The sequence below is a fragment of the Microtus oregoni genome, unplaced genomic scaffold (assembly GCF_018167655.1).
Source record: "Microtus oregoni isolate MIOR12 unplaced genomic scaffold, Mior012 000021F_ref0000039, whole genome shotgun sequence".
NCBI classification, from domain to species: domain Eukaryota; kingdom Metazoa; phylum Chordata; class Mammalia; order Rodentia; family Cricetidae; genus Microtus; species Microtus oregoni.
In genome coordinates, this window is record NW_024543080.1 from 19,262,547 (window position 1) to 19,281,308 (window position 18,762).

General features: G+C 40.8%; 1 protein-coding gene across 1 annotated transcript; it reads left to right on the plus strand.

Moving 5' to 3' along the window:
- Positions 1–5,983: 5,983 nt before the first annotated feature.
- Positions 5,984–18,428, plus strand: Pdcl2 (phosducin like 2). Its single transcript, XM_041671038.1, has 5 exons — positions 5,984–6,104; positions 6,697–6,787; positions 10,563–10,706; positions 13,246–13,454; positions 18,277–18,428. Exons 1-5 carry the CDS (start codon positions 6,074–6,076, stop codon positions 18,426–18,428), a joined length of 627 nt encoding a protein of 208 aa, XP_041526972.1. The 5' UTR covers positions 5,984–6,073.
- The last annotated feature ends 334 nt before the right edge of the window (positions 18,429–18,762 follow it).

Consider the following 18,762-nt stretch of genomic DNA (forward strand, 5'->3'; position numbering starts at 1 on the left):
TAGCAATAAGACAACATAAGGAGATCAAGTGGATTCGTATTGGAAAGGAAGAAGTTAAGCTTTCGTTATTTGCAGATGATATGATAGTATACATAAGCGACCCCAAAAATTCTACCAAAGAATTCCTACAGCTGATAAACACCTTTAGTAATGTGGCAGGATACAAGATCAACTCCAAAACAATCAGTTGCCTTCCTATACACTAAGGATAAGGAAGCAGAGAGGGAAATCAGAGAAGCATCACCTTTCACGATAGCCACAAATAGCATAAAATATCTTGGGGTAACTCTGACCAAGGAAGTGAAAGATCTATTTGACAAGAACTATAAGTCTTTGAAGAAAGAAATTGAAGAAGACACCAGAAAATGGAAGGACCTCCCTTGCTCTTGGATTGGGAGGATCAACATAGTAAAAATGGCAATTCTACCAAAAGCAATCTATGGATTCAGTGCAATCCCCATCAAAATCCCATCAAAATTCTTCACAGATCTGGAGAAGACAATAATCAACTTTATATGGAAAAACAAAAAACCCAGGATAGCCAAAACAATCTTATACAATAAAGGATTGTCTGGAGGCATTACCATCCCTGACTTCAAACTCTATTACAGAGCTACAGTATTGAAAACAGCTTGGTGTTGGCATAAAAACAGAGAAGTCGACCAATGGAATCGAATAGAAGACCCCGACTTTAACCCACAAACTTATGAACACCTGATTTTCAATAAAGGAGCTAAAAGTATACAATGGAAAAAAGAGAGCATCTTCAACAAATTGTGCTGGCAAAACTGGATGTCAATCTGTAGAAGAATGAAAATAGATCCATATCTATCACCATGCACAAAACTCAAGTCCAGATGGATTAAAGACCTCAATATCAGTCCGAACACACTGAACCTGATAGAAGAGAAAGTGGGAAGTACTCTACAGCACATGGGCACAGGAGACCACTTCCTATGTGTAACCCCAGCAGCACAGACACTAAGGGCATCATTGAATAAATGGGACCTCCTGAGGCTGAGAAGCTTCTGTAAAGCAAAGGACACTGTCACTAAGACAAAAAGGCAACCCACTGACTGGGAGAAGATTTTCACCAACCCTGCAACTGACAAAGGTCTGATCTCCAAAATATATAAAGAAATCAAGAAACGAGACCATAAAAGGCTAATCAACCCAATTATAAAATGGGGCACTGAGCTGAACAGAGAATTCTCAACAGAAGAACTTCAAATGGCCAAAAGACACTTAAGGTCATGCTCAACTTCCTTAGCGATCAGGGAAATGCAAATCAAGACAACTTTAAGATACCATCTTACACCTGTCAGAATGGCTAAAATAAAAAACACCAATGATAGCCTTTGCTGGAGAGGTTGTGGAGAAAGGGGTACACTCACCCATTGCTGGTGGGAATGCAAACTTGTGCAACCACTCTGGAAAGCAGTGTTTCGGTTTCTCAGGAAATTCAGGATCAACCTACCCCTGGATCCAGCAATACCACTCTTGGGAATATACCCAAGAGAGGCCCTATCATACAACAAAAGTATATGCTCAACTATGTTCATGGCAGCATTGTTTGTAATAGCCAGAACCTGGAAACAACCTAGATGCCCTTCAACGGAAGAATGGATGAAGAAAGTATGGAATATATACATATTAGAGTATTACTCAGCAGTAAAAACAAGGACTTCTTGAATTTTGCATACAAATGGATGGAAATAGAAAACACTATCCTGAGTGAGGTAAGCCAGACCCAAAAAGAGGAACATGGGATGTACTCACTCATATTTGGTTTCTAGCCATAAATAAAGGACATTGAGCTTATAATTCATGTTCCTAGAGAAGCTAAATAAGAAGGTGAATCCAAAAGCAAAACACATAGGCATCCTCAAGAATATTAACCTTCATCAGGCGATGAAAGGAGACAGAGACAGAGACCCACATGGGAGCACCGGACAGAAATCTCAAGGTCCAAATCAGGAGCAGAAGGAGACGGAGCACGAGCAAGAAACTCAGGACCACGAGGGGTGCACCCACACACTGAGACAATGGGGATGTTCTATCGGGAACCCACCAAGGCCAGCTGGCCTAGGTCTGAAAAAGCATGGGATAAATCCGGACTAGCTGAACATAGCGGACAATGAGGAATACTGAGAACTCAAGAACAATCGCAGTGGGTTTTTGATCCTACTGCACGTACTGGCTTTGGGGGAGCCTAGGCAGTTTGGATGCTCACCTTATGAGACCTGGATAGAGGTGGGCGGTCCTTGGACTTCCCACAGGTCAGGGAACCCTGATTGCTCTTCGAGCAGATGAGGGAGGGGGACTTGATCGGGGGAGGGGGAGGGAAATGGGAAGCGGTTGCGGGGAGGAGGCAGAAATCCTTAATAAATAAATAAATTTAAAAAAAAAGAAAAAAAAGAAAAAAAAACAAAAAAAAGAGAAATTGACATCTAAAAAGAAATCTCCAACTTGCGGTATCAGTCTTTGTGTGTGTATAGCAGAAAGCTGATTCTAATTCACAATGGGATGTTACCGTAAAGAGGGTCCCGGCATAGACAGGGGTGAACCAAGTCCCCCTGCTTTGTAGCCTCCCCTAGAACTCGCCTCCCTGTCATCTTTCTCTGTTTCAGCTAAAGATAGTAAGCAAATTTGCGTTTCAGATCACTGCTTGGTATTTCCTCATTCCCTATTGCAATATACATATTAACAACCGTCTGTTTGTCTATACTACTCCAGAAGTTCCTCCATGCTGCGAACTCAGACACGTGTGTGTGTGTGTGTGTGTGTGTGTGTGTGTGTGTGTGTGCTGGAGCAGTAAATCCCCACCCATCCTGTTTTTGCAATCTCCAAAGCCAGTTTTAGCATGAAAGGGATAAAATTTGCATTTTGTTCTTGGGTCCAATTGCACAGTGACTAAGAACTGAAGAGTATGGTATGCCCAAGGGTGGGAGACAACCAGGAGGGTGAGTAGGACCACTGCCTAGGGAAATTCAGGGAAGGCCACCTCGATGCTGAGTGGTCAGTAATCCAACCTTCCCCTTAAACAGTTTTGACCTATGGCAGCTTTCCCACAAATTCACAACAACATTGTTGTAGAGGAAGACTTTTTTGTGTTTGATCTTAACAAATTGTCACTAATGAAATTTCCAAGAGAGCAAGCAGAAGCCAAGCAACAGTGTAGAGCTCAAAAGAACAAGGGCAGCACAATCCTGAACCAGTGAAAGAAGCTGCAGAGAGTTCCAGTGTTAGAATGGACAGAAGCCAGTTATGAAACAATTGCACTTATTGTATTCCGAAAATGTCTACAGGAAGTAGTTGAAGACCATAAAATTTTTATAAAGATATGTCTATGTACTAACAATAAAAACTTCCGTTTATCATAACACCAGAAGAAATAGAACACAAAGGATAAACAATGAGGCCGAAGACGTACATGAACAGAAGTATAAAACGTTGCCGGGAAGTATTGAAGACAGAAAGTGGAAGTATCCAAATATCCCATGTTTCTGCTTGGGAACATGGACTGTTACCTGGGTTTAAAGCTTGGAAATAAATGCTTGCCTTCATTAAGAGGGAAAGGTATACAATTAGTTAAAGAAGAGTAATGAGCCAGGCGGTGATGGCGCACGCCTTTAATCCCAGCACTCGGGAGGCAGAGGCAGGCGGATCTCTGTGAGTTCAAGGCCAGCCTGGTCTAGAAGAGCTAGTTCCAGGACAGGAACCAAAAGCTATGGAGAAACCCTGTCTCGAAAATCAAAAAAAAAAAAAAGAAGAAGAAGAGTAATGACTTGGAATAAAACAGAAATGATATATATCCACAATCTGTTTCTGCCCCACCTGTCACCATGTTACAAAATGATATAAAAGGTAATAAATAAATATCTGCATGTAGATTCAGTTGTGTGTCTGGCTCAAAATGGTTGTTCCCTGGGAGATGTCTTTCTCTGGCTCTTGGGCTCCCTGGGTTCCCCCCTTTTGTTCCTATCATGTTGTCTTCCTCAGGAATCCAATTACAAGGATCCTTGTTAGATCACAGATGTCAAAAGATCAATACTACTTCCAGCAATCTATATATTCAATTCGTTTTGTCAAATTCTAGCATTATTTTTGCAAGAATAGAAAAATACTCCTTAGAATGTACGTGGACTCTCAAGGGTCCCCAAGATAGTCTCAAAAATAGCAAGAGCATTGGAGAGCCCTAAAGGGATGCTAAGGCTGGGTGTGTGTCAGCATGGCTGTGCTTTGTCAGGTTTTGCTCTGTGTCTGTAAATGCCCAAAATGGTCATCTTCATATTATGTATTTTTTCCAAGTAAAAAATGCTTGATATTCAGGCATGGTGACTGGTACGCCAGCTTAGGTGGTAGATGAGAGACTCTCTCTCTCTCTATATATGTGTGTGTGTGTGTGTGTGTGTGTGTGTGTGTGTGTGTGTGGTCAAAAACCTGAAGAGACAGCATGGGCTTAGGGGAAAACCAGAGCTGTTGTTCTGCTAAAGTAACATAGCAGCAAAATGACTTCCAACAACATTCTGCTAGACTCATAGATCAGTGTCTTGCTCAGCCATTATCAGAGAAGCTTCCTCTTGCCTAGACGGGAACAAATGCAGAGACCCAAAACTGGACAATGTGCAGAGAGTGGGAGACCTTGAAATACTCAATCCTAAATAGAATGTCTTCATCAATCCATCCCTTCGTGATTCTGGGAAGAGGAGACAGAGAGATTATAAAAGCCAGAGGTAATGGAAGATACCAAGGAAATAGTGTCTTCCAGACACAACAGGACCGATGGACGTATGAACTCACAGAATCCATGGCAGCGTGCACACAGTCTGCATGGGTCCGAGCCAGAAGGGGTCCCAGTGCTGAGAAGAGGAAGTGGACAGGAGCTCCCATCCCTAACTACTCCACTGGTGTCTCAGTGGGTATATGAGACACACTGAAAGGTAGGCCCCATTCCCAGCAGTGGGTAATCAACACAAAACAAACTCAGCAGAATTTTGGAGATGATTTTGTCTCATATTGCTTTGTTTAGGCCTTTTTTAGAAAACCTTACTGGTCTTTTGCTTATATATTATGATTCCTGATTTTGTGGGGTTTATGGGTCTTATTCTTGTATATTTGTTTCTGTTTCTCATACTTTTCTTTTTATTTTGGTTTTGTTGCTTGCCTATTTGTTTTCTAAAGATGTGACATTGGATGGGTTGGAGGAACCTGGAAGGATTTGAGGGAGAGGAAACCATAACCATAATGTATTGTATGAAAGAAACAATACTTCCAATTAAAAATAAAACGTAAGGGGCTGGAGAGATGGCTCAGTGGTTAAGAACACCAACAGCTCTTTCACAGAACCTGAGTTTGGTTCCCAGAATGCATATCAGGATATTAGTTTTTATCAATTTCATAGTGTTTGAAGAAAATATTTTTTACCCATAATATGCATATCTTTTGCCTCTCAGGATCATTTTTGAACTAAACTCTGATGGGGAACGCTTTCAAAGAGTCTGGTTGTTGGGGTCCATGACAGTAGAATGAGAGGCCAGCATCTTGGTGGCACCCAAGTTTCAATCCAGAGGACACAACCTGAGTCGAGCTTGTGGACCTACGCAAAGTGTGCTAAAGTCATTTTATCTTTGGCTTCAATATCGATTTTTTTTTATTTTGTGTGTATGTGCCTTGTGAATCTATGTGCAGCATTTGCATGCAGTGCTCACAGGCGCAGAGTCATCAGATTCCCAGAAACTGGAGCCACACGTGGTTGTGAGCCTCCTGATATGCATGATCTTCTTATAAACTTCTCTGTAATACTGAGGATAGATGTATCCTGTTAATCAAAGGATGCAGTCCCACTCTTGGTGGGAGAAGTAGTTCTCTAAACCTTAGCTGTGAAGTCCATGGGCAGCTTTGTATTTGGATGTGCCACCCCTCAGTCAGCACATTGTACAGTGTAAAACTGTGCTAATAGATTGTCTTTTTTTGTTTGTAGGATCCAAATGAAGATACAGAATGGAATGAAATATTAAGAAATTTTGGCATTCTTCCTCCAAAAGAAGAACCAAAAGATGAAATTGAAGAGATGGTGCTACGCTTACAGGAGGAGGCAATGGGTACAGTGTGCATTTGGTGGGCTGCATGGAGGGATGATGCAGTGAAGGCAGTAAAAATGCAGTTTGTGACACGGGAGAGGGGACTAGATATCTTTTAATATAAACTCTGCCTGTGCTCTCAAAGTTAGGAGAGTGCCACCTAAAATGTCGGATTTGTGTGTTGAAAAGCACATGCCAGTTAATGAAAGTGCTGAAATATGTGTATAAGACGGTGAGATTTCTTCTATCATATGCCTCTACTTTGAAATTACCTTCTCTTTTGTTCATTCAATATAGGATCTTATTCATTAATATTTCCATGTACTTGGAGGAAACCTAAATTTATGGGTTCTATTTAATTCTCCATCTTTGCTCGCAAGTATCCTGTCAGTTCTATGACGTTTAAGGAGATCAAAAATGCTAATATTACAATTTTTGTAACATGTTACCATGCTTTAGCTGGTTGCTACAAGTTTGTTAAAGATATTATTGATTTCTGTTACCTAAGCTGTTAGGGTTATTGATTTTTCATTAGCTTGTTTTGCTTTCTAAAAGTTGATTATAAAGTAGAAATAATGTTCAGACCATTAGATGACCTGAATTTTTGTTTTAGTTAAACCATATGAGAAGATGACCCTTGCACAGTTGAAAGAAGCTGAGGATGAATTTGATGAAGAAGACATAAAAGCTATTGAAATATATAGGTACAGTATTGTGCCACCGTGGGATTGCTACTTGAGAAACTGGCTTGTTAAATCTCACTAAGAACCTGTTTTATGCCATAACTTGATTTTCTCTTGCTCTTTCAAGATTCTGCCTTTGTCTTTTGACAATTTGACTGTGCTGTGTTGCTATGTGGGTATCTTCGGATTTGTCCTATTTGAAGTGTATCTGATATATTGGATTTTAGACTTGTGTCTTTAATTACATTGGCCATTAATTCTGAAAATGTTCTCTTTCCTTGTATCTGCTGCTTTTGGGCTCCCAAAATATTATGTTGAGCTGCTGGACAGTGGCCTGTAGGCCTTTTAGTCCTTGTTCACTTTCTTCGTTTTTTTTTTTTTTATCTGTGCTCTGGGTTAATAGTAGCAATAGTCCTACTGTTCAATTTTCTGATTCGTTCTTTTGGTTGCTTGGATTTGTGAAACCCTCCGGTATGGTCTTCATTTTAGTTCAGTTTCTTTTCAATTCTCCTGGAGTGTTGCACTTGTAATATGAAAGGTGTAGGACTTTTTTTCTCATGGGCTTGAATATTTGGCAATAATGTTTGGAGAAGTAGTGCAGCCTTAGTGGGAAGACTACATCATTCACCATGGGGAAGACTACATCTCTTACCACGGGAAGAACTACATCACTGTGGGGAGGACTACATCACTCACCGTGGAGAGGACTATGTCACTTACCACAGGGAGGACTACATCACCGTGGGGAGGACTACATCACTGTAGGGAGGACTACATCACTCATGTGGGGTGGCTTTGAGAGTTCATAGCCTTGCCCTGATTCCAGTTTTCTCTCTCTGCCTTTATGCTTGGAGTTGAGGGTGTGGTCTCTCAACTTCTTGCTCTGGCTGCCATGCCTATATGCCGCCACACTTATGCACCATGATGGACTCTTGTCCCTCTGGAACCATAAGCCATTTGGAGAGTATCTAAACTCTTCCTTCCATAAGTTGCCTTGGGCATTGTAGCTACTATGAATACCAAATATATGAGCTTTGAAAATACCATCAGAGAAAGAAATAAGTCAGAAAAGGCTGTATAAGTAGGACAGATTGCTAGATGCCAGATCTTGGAATGAACAAGTAGGAGGTAACTGCAAATAGATACAAGATTTATTTGTGCCAATCGAAAGTTCATTGTGGCTGGAGAGGTGGCTCAGTGGTTAGGAACACTGACTGATCTTCCAGAGGATCTGGTTTCCCAGCATGCACACGGAGGCCCACAACCCTCTCCAGTTTCAGGGGATCTGACACCTTCTTTTGTATTCCATGGTCTTCCATGAGTACCAGGAATGCAAGTGGCACATGGATATACATGCAGGCAGAAGACCCATACACATAAATAAAATAAAAATAAATTTTGAAAGCATTTTGAGTTGTATCATGGTAATGAACCCTTAACGTTTTGATCCATCTCCTTTATCCTCCCAAGCTGCTCTTTCTCAGGCAGTGACTGTGACCTGGGTACTTTAGGACCAGATCACCTTAGAATCCTGAACCTCCTCCCATATGAGTCAGGGATCTGTGTGGAAGGCAGCACAGGACACTTTAGGACTGAGAGCCAGAGATGGATACACCACTCTCACCTCTCTCTGTCACCATCTACTCTCACACGGAAGCTGGCAAATGTGATTTTCCTGCAAGCCACCGAAGAGGAATCTACAATGATAATTAGGTTCTAGCAAAGCCTCGGGTTAAGATAAAGAAGTGAAAAATATCTTATTCATGAAATTAGAGACAAAAATGCCAGCTATGAAACCAGCTATGAAAAAGCAAGTGAATTGAACCCAGATGCTCCTGTAGCTAAAAGGGAGAAGAAAGCCTAAACGTCACTGTGAATGTATCTGCAGTCTATTTTTGTGGCAGATACACTAGACTGTCTTCCTTGACATGCATTCCTTTCTCTGGATGCATGTCAAGGTAGCACAGAAGCTAGGAGCTAAAGCTACTTTCTTCCCAAACTCCATTGCAACAAGGATAGCAAATGGGTTTCAGGTTCTGCTAACACACTCATAGAATATTTGGGTTCAAAGCTAAATTAATGGAGAAAGCAGTGGGGGGAAAAGCCTGTTGCATTCACTTAAGTGGTCTGAACCTAGAATTTGCGTCATAATTCTGGAGCCATTGTTCTGACAGCACTTTCTAATCCTCAGATTGTTGCTAGGGAGACTGGTTCCTAGTGCCAGCGGTTGTTATTGTGCCTCTCTGAGTCTCAGAGTAATGTAATATGTGGGCCAACAACTGGAATCCAGATTCCCCAGTTTCTGGATTGCGGCAAAGACGCCTTGGCAGACCAGTTTTTCAGTGTTGTCCTGGGAGTCATTCCTGGTTGCTCAGCCTAGAGCCTGCTCTTTCCGCCTTTTCAGAAAGTCTGCAAAGCACTTAATTTCCCAGATTAAGTTCCTTTTTGCTTAAAATAGCTGGAGGGTTTTCTGTCTATGTACGCGAGTCACAGTTGATTTGATTGCTAAGAGAAAGCTGCAGGCCACTCAACAGGGTCTTCCTGGTGGCAGGATTAACCCGTGTTAACCTTTCCAGTGAACTAGGGAGGGAAAATGAGTGGGAAGAGAGAAGCTGATAGTTGTGCCTCTAAGGTGCCTAGTGGTAGACCTAGCTCTGCATCATTATTCTCTTTGGATTTCATTGGGTTTGACTCCAAAGGGAGTCGTCATCTGGCATGCTTCCCGTATGAGACGAGGCCAATGTGTTCCAAAGTGTGTGCAGGAGTTTTTGTTGACTTTGCTACAAGTATGATCAGGAGGTGGGTGCCACTGAACAGTTACCATTCTCGGGGACAAGGGGGCGTACCCTGGCACGTGGTCCCACAAAAGGAAGCACCTGACTAGGTCAGGATCAAAAGCAGCAAGGGAAAAATCTCTGACACAGCCTTCGTTGTAGTTTCTGTGGGAAAGAACATGCAAGGCAGGGTAAAGGCTTATGATTGGCTAGTTTGAATCATTTTGGTGGGCTCTGGGTTAGGTCTGTTGTTAGTTAGCTGGTACCAGGTTCTGGGATGACTAGGGCAGGGAGCCTTGTAAGAAAAAAAAAAAAAAACAGCCACAGGAAAAAAAGATGATTGAAACCAGGCATGGTGGTGTATGCCCAAAGCCCCAGACACTTGGGAGCTGAGTTGGGAGGACAGTCTGAGCCCAGGAGTGTGAAACCAGACTCAGGGACATAGCCAATCCTGCTTCAAAAACTAAGAGAAAATAAAAAATGACCAAGGATGTGCTTTCGGAGTTGGCTGGCTTGCATTTGAAGAATGTGCTGTTTGGCAAGTGTTTCTTCCTTCTCAGAACCAGCCAGTTCTGAAATGAATGTTCCTTAAAGGATTAGCAAAGTTCTAGATGCCAGAACATCAAGAATGCAGGAAATGAGGAGCACTGAGATGACTCAGTGGGCAGAAGTGCCTTCTGCCAAGGTGACTTTGTCCCCTGGAACCCACCTGCTGGAAGGAAAGAATCAACTCCTACAAGATGTTCTCTGTTCTCCACACATGTGGTATGCATATATTCCCGTGTTCATATGCACACAGGCACACACATGCATATATGCATATGCTAAAGTGTTCAGTTCCCAGAACCCCCATCAGATGACTCACAACTGCCTGTAACTCCACTGCCAGGGAATCCAAAGCCTTTTGGTCTCCTTAGGCACATGCAAGCACCTGGAACAAATAAACTCATAGAAGAGATAAATAATAAATAAATACGTAATAAAAGAATATGATACTTATCTAACATTTTTGTTTCAACTAGAGAAAAACGGTTACAGGAATGGAAAGCACTTAAGAAGAAACAAAAATTTGGGGAATTGAGAGAAATTTCTGGAAATCAGTATGTGAATGAAGTTACAAATGCAGAAAAGGATTTGTGGGTTGTAATTCATCTGTACAGATCAAGGTAATTATTACCACAGTATTTCAGACTGTTGGTGCCATGATGCTTTAAAAATGCTCCTAGCTTTAGGGTCTGTGATGCCTACGATGAGGAGTATTAAAGAGAAAGGAACATGTATTACACATGAATACATTATAGAACTTTTATCTTTAGGGATTAAATTAAGTATACTAAAATATTTTCATTTCCAATCTGAAGAATGCCACATTTGTTAGAAAAGAGGTGAGTGTTTGGTAACTAAACCTCCTATATACCCCCCCAACACCCCACTAAACTGACCTCAAACTCAGCCAAGGATGGCTTTGAACTACTGATCCTTCTCCCACCCCTCAACATTCTGAAATGAGTGGGGACCCAGCCCAGGACTTCCTGCGTGTTAGACAAGCACCAGCGGAGCTCCATTCCCAGGGTCTTGTAGGCTTAGGAGTCTTGCAATTGTGGGCTTTCTAAATCTGTAAATCTCGATGGTTTCCTGGCCCCCCCAAATTTCCATAACTCCCTCCAGGGGGAAATGTTTCAACCCTGAGGAAATAACTACACAGCAAGTTCTCATCCTGGTGTTGGCATCAGAAAAGAAAAGAAGTTTCTTAGGTTGGGAAAGTAGACAGACTCGAGTGAGGTATATTAGATGAACTGTACAACATAAACAGAAGTTCAGAAGTCCAAAGTATCACAATACTTCCAGAGTTTGGAATATTAGATCTGCCTCAGTCATACAGTGTGATGCAGTGTCAGGCAGACTACCATGCTGGACAGGAAAGCAGCGTCCGCATTATGAAGACCTTCTGAAGGGACATGAAGGAGTTCAAATTCTATGCCAGTGAGGAGGAGCCACTGGAGTTTCCTGAGCTTGGGCAATGTGGGCAGTCTGACTTATTTCCATGAGGGTTTTATGATGACCCTTCCATGAGAGGTATATGATGACCCTTCCATGAGGGGTATATCACAATACTTCCTGAGGGTTCTATGATGACGGTTCTATGAAGGTTCTATGATGACGGTTCCATGAAGGTTCTATGATGACGGTTCCATGAAGGTTATATGATGACAGTTCCATGAAGGTTCCATGAAGGTTCTATGATGACGGTTCCATGAAGGTTCTATGATGACGGTTCCATGAAGGTTATTTGATGACAGTTCCATGAAGGTTCCATGAAGGTTCTATGATGACGGTTCCATGAAGGTTATATAATGACAGTTCCATGAGGGTTCTATGATGACCCTTCCATGAGGGTTCTATGATGACCCTTCCATGAGGGTTCTATGATGACACTTCCATGTTGTGTTCCCTTTGTAAGTAGGGCCAAGGATAGATATGAGTAACAAATCTGGAAACAGATTTATGGTAACTTAATGTAGCTCAGATAAGGAGCCAGTGAAGTGATGGCCAAAGAGAGAAGATAGCAATTTAAAAAGGAGGTAGAGTTGATATGACTTGATACTGAATAGACATTGTAGAGAGATTTTTGGTCTAAGCCAATTTAAGAAATATCAAAAAAAATATCAGTTTGTTTTTCCACCTTTTGAGCATGGAGTTGGATAAAGAAGAGAAATGACATCTACTAGCTGCCTGGAAAAACATTTGAATTTAACATGGAGACAGAAGAGGGAAGTCAAAGGTCAAAAGGAAGTTAACAGAACATGGCATCACAGAAACCAAAAGAGAGCATCCCAAGAACAGAGCGACAGAAGTGCAAGAGGGCAGATTTTGTTGTTAGTTTTTCACACACACACACACCTTTTCATCTTGGTTATGACTACAAGGAAAGAAAATGGTTATTAGAAAGGGATGTGAAGTTATAAGGTTTTCTTTAAAAAAAAACAAGATTTTGAGCTTTAATATGTTTATGTAAAGTGGAGAAATTCTTTGGAGAAGGGAAAGTGAGAACATAGAAGAGAGAAATGGAATAAAACCAAGGAGTGTGGAAGAAAATGGAGGTGTGTGGGCACAGGGTGGCAGGAAGTCAGCCCTGAGCTCACATGCTGAGCTCAGAGTGGGAGTCTAGGAGGAAGAGATGGAGGGGAGAGTGTGTGGGGCAGGACTTCTGCGATGAATGGAGCGGGAAGAATGGGAAGTTTGGGATTCTGATTTCAATAAGCTTTAAATCTTAGATGAAAAATAATTCTGGACACCGGAATCCAGGATGTGGAAGACTGTGGGTGAAGTTTCTTAGAAAGCCAAAGAAGTCTGAGATAACACACTCTGGATGTGAGCACCTGTGCAATTGGAGTGAAAGAGTTGGATCTCTTTACTTCAGCTCAGGACTGCCCCACAGTCCCTAGACATGGCTGTTCTTTGTGTTCCTATTTCTTCCACCCAGGATGCTAAGCGATTAAAGAAATGCTAAATAGAATGTAGTTCACTTAAATTAGGATGCCAATTCCCAGAGTACCAGCATCATTCCTAGGGTACAAATATGCATTTATATAAGAGGTAAATTTCTATTTTTGCCATAGATACTCTCTTACTTTACTAGACTAAGGGAAGCAATCTGCATTTGAAATACTCTGAATTCATTCTTTTATACACTCTCTTTTTCAGCGTCCCCATGTGCTCATTGGTTAACCAGCATCTTAGCCTCCTAGCAAGAAAGTTCCCAGAAACTAAATTTCTTAAAGCCATCGTGAATAGCTGCATTGAACACTACCATGACAACTGTTTACCAACAATTTTTGTTTATAAAAATGGTCAGATAGAAGGCAAATTCATCGGAATTATAGAATGTGGAGGGATAAATCTCAAGCTAGAAGGTAATGATGTTATTTTTTAATGTTTATAAAGTAACAACTAAAAAGCTCTCCAGAGGAACGAGTATGAAAGTTTATTTCTTTGAAACAAAATTTCTACCTTAATTTTCTTCTCTTTTAAAGTTTTTAAAAATTATTTTAGCATGTATGTGTTTACCTCTGTGTGTGTGTGTGTGTGTGTGTGTGTGTGTCCCTGTGCCAGTGTGCATGTCTGTTGCACATGGAACCCAGAAACAGGTGTTACATTCCCTGGAACCGGAGTTACAGGCATTCATGGTCTGCCACGTGGGGCTGGGATCTGTCTTTCTCCAGCCCCAATTCAGTTCCCTTTTAAAATACCTCCAGATCAGGTTTCCTGTCTGCATGCTTAGAATATCGTAATACTTTTTGCCTAAAATTCTTAATGTGTCTGACTAAAATAACTTTTAAAATGCAAACCATCTCATTTAGAATCCAGTCTACCTCCTCAGCTCTGTTCCTCAGTCCTGGGTAGTGCCTGCCTAAGTCGGGCTGGGCTTAGTCACTGAAGACCCCAGTGAGCTTTGTGCTCACACTTTCTCCTATAGTCTCTACCTTTACCTAAATTCCCCACCTTCCATTCCAAACCCTGTTCCTAAGGTTCTCCTCATTTCCATTTATCCTACCATGTGTCCCCGGACTGATTAAATGTCTTTCTGTTTTGTGAAGCTGAAATTCTTTAGCATCATCGCGCTAGATTATGCCGTTCAGTGACACTGATACTCACATCGCTGTGTTGCTGGAACCTGCATCCTTATCCACAGCTCTTACCATCTCGTATGGTGAAACTCTGGACCCATTAGACAGCAGCCTTCCATTACCCTCTCTCCCACCCCTGGAAGCCACCAATATGCTTTCTGTCTTTATGAAGTTGATGGTTTTAGACACATCATGAAGTAGGATAATACAGTTTTCTTTTTTCTTTTGTGCCTGCTGTCACTCAGCATTACATCATCAACATTCGTCCCTTGGTTTCCTTTCTGCAGTCTGAGCAGTGTTCAGTGTCTAACAGCCACATCGCAGGCATCCTTCCTTCTTCAGTCGACACGTACATTGCTTTTGCCTTTTGATTGTTATGAATAATGCTGAAAATAATTTTAAAATTTTCAGTAATTTTGGAAATAAACCCAGAATTATATTGCTAGGTCATATGACTATTCTGTATTTATGTTTTGAGGGACTGGGTCATTTACTTGTACTTTAGCCATAATGTGCATGTGAGCATATATATACGTATTTTAGCTTGTGCACACACAGAGAAATGTAAGGAATGGTTGTATTTAAAATTGAAACTGTTCAGTAAATTGCAGTATAGGATCCTCAACCTTGTTTTTTAAGCTTAACAATTTTTCAAACGTCTTCCTTTTATATCTGATTTAATAACTTTAAATATTATCATTCTCTCATTAAATACCTCTTAATTTATGTGCTTGTCACTTCCTTTCTGAGGGAAAGTGAGCTGATTGTCATTTTCTAATGACAATTTTTCTGTCATCCTTGTGCCATTTGTGAAAAATCTCTTTGTCTTTTCCACTTTTTAACTCCACTAGGAAGGTATCTGTGATGGTGTTGTCAACTTGTTAAGTTAGAATCACCTGAGAGGTGGACTTTGGGCTGTCTAAGGGGGAATTACCTTTATCATGTTAAGTAAGGTGGAGAGCCCCATCGACTGTGGGTGGTACCCCTCCCTAGGCAGAGGGTGCTGCAGTAGGAGTGGAGAAAGCCCGCTGAGCATGTATGCATGTATCCACTGCTCTCCCCCGACTTCAGACATAATGGACTATAACTTGGAACTGTGCGCTAATAGACCCTTTCTCCCTTAAGCTTCTTTTGCCAGAGTGTTTCTATCACAGCAAAAGGAAAAGAAACAAGGCGCTACCAACGGTGCTGTTGACTTCCCTCGTATCAGCCCTGTAAGAGAGTTCTCATTACCCACATCCCTATCAGGTCTTAGAATTGTTTTGCTGCTGTGATTTTGTCAAGCTGACAAATAGACAATGTTATCGTTTTGGGTTTGGCAATATTGGGAATTGAACTCAGGGCAGGGCCTTATGCACACTAGGCGAGTGCTCTACCCTCAGCTATAATGTCACTACAGAATATCCTGTCACTCTTTAAATTTGGAATACTAGTGGGATTAGCATTCTTTCATAGATGTTGGTCATTTGGTGTCTTCCCTTTGCTTTGCTCATTTTTCAGTGTGTTCTTTCCGTGGATTGCAGAAGTCTGTGACGTTCTGTCCACTGCTTCTATGGTGTCGCACACAGGTTCCTGGCAGCTCTCCACTTCAAATTTCCTTTCTCTGAGTACATGTATTATCTGTGATTGAGCCCAGCCTCCACCACTGAGCTACACTTCCAGGCCAACACTGCTTCTTCCTTTTCTCTTGATACAGAGTCTGGCTCAAACAATCTTCCTTTCGCAGCTCAAGTAGCCGAGGCTCTAGATATGCATACCTGGGTCTAGTTTCACTTTATTGTCAGGCAAAAATTGTATTGGTAGAGTCAAACTTACTAATCTTTTTTTAAATTTACTAACCTTTTTAAATTATACTTATCATGCTTCCCTTTAAAAGCCATCATATATATTTTTAAGATGAAAAAGAAAAAGAAATCCCCCTATATTTTCTCTTAGTAGTTTATTTTTATTTTTGGTTAGGTGTTAAATAACACTATAATGAAGTATTACAAAGAATGGATCTAAGTTTTTTCTGTTGCCCTAGTGCCATTTACTGAAACTTCATTTCCCACTGTTTTTAAACTTACTTTTAAACTACAAAGTATGTAAAATATGAACTTTTACAATCTTAGTCGTTCTCCTTATCTTATTCTACACATTTCTTTTTGAGGGGGGAATCTTCCCAGTTGGCCCTGAACTTGTAGTCCTCCTGCTTCAGCATTCCTGGCTGCAGAAGCATAGATAAGTGCGTCCTGCCTTGCAACTTCCGTTCTTTTTGAGGCTAGATGGACAGTCAGAGTCCTTCTGTTTTGATCTGTAATAAATGCTGCCACCAAGAAAGCCAGTGTGCAGACACTTGCTGCAGTTCCTGTCTCTATCCATCTGCCAATACCCAGAACTGCAATTGCCAGATCATACAGTAATTCATAAGTTATTTTAGGAATTGCCATACAGTTTTCTATGGCGGTTATACCACATCACACTCTACCCAACAGCGTTCAAGGCGCCCACGTTCTCTCTGACCCTTTCAGCACTGGTTAGTTTTTGTTTTTGAAAATAAACATCCTGGTGCATGGGATGAGGTGTTTTCTGTTTCTTAATTTTTACATGCACCAATATATTTCTGAGGTCTCTGCTGTATTTTTTCAATCCCTGTATTAATAGAACACTGAAGTTAGTGTTGTGTTTTGGTAATTTATATATATATATATATTTTTAAGAATTCTCCTATTAACTGTCTAAATTATTTTCAGGTATATTGGTGTGTGTCTCTTTCCAATAGTCCATTATTTCTTAAATATTGAGTTTTAATCTTTATGAACTCCTTAGTTTTTCGCCCTGTACCAGAGCTTTGTTTAGTTAGGGACTTTACTTTGTGCATGCCCATCTGATGCCCAGGAAATGACAGTATCTTGTCAGTTTGGTTATGACCCATATATATTCCTTGTTACTTGACTTCTTCCTTATCTTGTAAGTGTTTCTTCCCAACCCTCAGCTACTGACTGTTCTTAGTTAGGGTTTCTGTTGCTGTGAAGAGACACATGACCACTGCATCTCTATAAAGAAGAACATTTAATGGGCTGGGTTTACAGTTGCAGGGGTTCAGTCCATTATCAAAATAGTAGGATATGGCGGTGTGAAGGCAGATATGGTGCTAGAGTTGAGACTCCCACATTTTGATCAGCAGGCAACAGGAAATGAACTGAGTGTCACACTGAGGGAAGCTTGAGCAAAGGAGAATGCAAAGCCCACCCCCACAGTCATGCACTTCCTCCAACAAGGCTGTCCCTCCTAATAGTGCCATTCCCTTTGTGGGCCACGACATGCTCCAAAGATCCAATTTTGATTTTCCTGGTCACTTTTGTCTTCCTATTTTTACCAAGATCTTTTATTATATCCCTTCTTTGGGTGGAATTTGTGACAGTTCTCCTGCTTCAGCTTCCCAGATGCTGGGATTACAGCACAAACCACCACATCTGGCTTATTAGCCTCTTGGTATACACTTTTGACCTTATTTTACTCATTTTGAGATGAACATTTTACCTACTTCTCCTGTTAAGGATAACTTTACCCAATGTAATTCTGATAGTGTAACACTTTATCATTCAGGTTTAAATGATCTTCACTTCCACACTATTAATTTTTACATTTGGTCTATTGTGTGTGTGTGTATGTGTGTGTGTATGTGTAATGGCATGCCACAGCGTGTATGTTGTATGTATGTATGTGAATACTGTCATGACATAGTGTGATTTGTGTGTGTGTATACTGGCATGCCATAGTGTGCAGGCTGTGTATGTATACTGGCATAGCATAGTGTGATTAGTGTGTATGTGTGTGTACTGGCATGCCATAGTGTACATGGTGTGTGTGTATGTGTAACAGCATGCAATATGTGCACATGGTCAGAGGATAACATTAGAAGATTCATCATGTGGGTCTCAGGGATCAATCTCAGGTTGTCTGTCAGACTTGGTGACAAGCTCCTTTATCTGGTGAGCCCTCTCACCATCCCCAATTTCCATGCTAATTTTATTAAGGTCAACTTCTGTTTCATGTAGATGAGAAATTTATCTCCATTTCCCCGAGATTTTTATCCAGTTTAATGGTGGGTTTTTATCTATTGTAGAACTGGAATGGAAACTATCAGAAGTTGGTGCAATACAGACTGACTTGGAAGAAAACCCCAAAAAAGGCATTGCAGATATGATGGTGTCTTCAATTAGAAACATTTCCATTTATGACAGTGACAGCTCCAACAGTGATAATGATGCCAAGTAGAACTAGTTAATAAATAGCTTCAACGTATATGTATTGAATGCTTTATTTTCTATTGACTTTATATTCAGATAAAAATGTATAGAACTTATTTTTATGTAAGAATTAGAGCCTACATGCCAATTGAAATTTTTTCAGGTGTTTAAGAATATTGTCTCTTGAAAATATGAACTTTTACTCCTTAGTATTTTTCTGTGACTTACTTTTTTCTGATGCCTGTTGAAGAAAACCAGCAAATACCTTAAGTCTTTTGTGTTGCATAATCACTTTCAAAAAGACCCAAGGAAGAAAATAAATTTAACTTTATAAATAAAATTAATACATTTTGTATGTATTC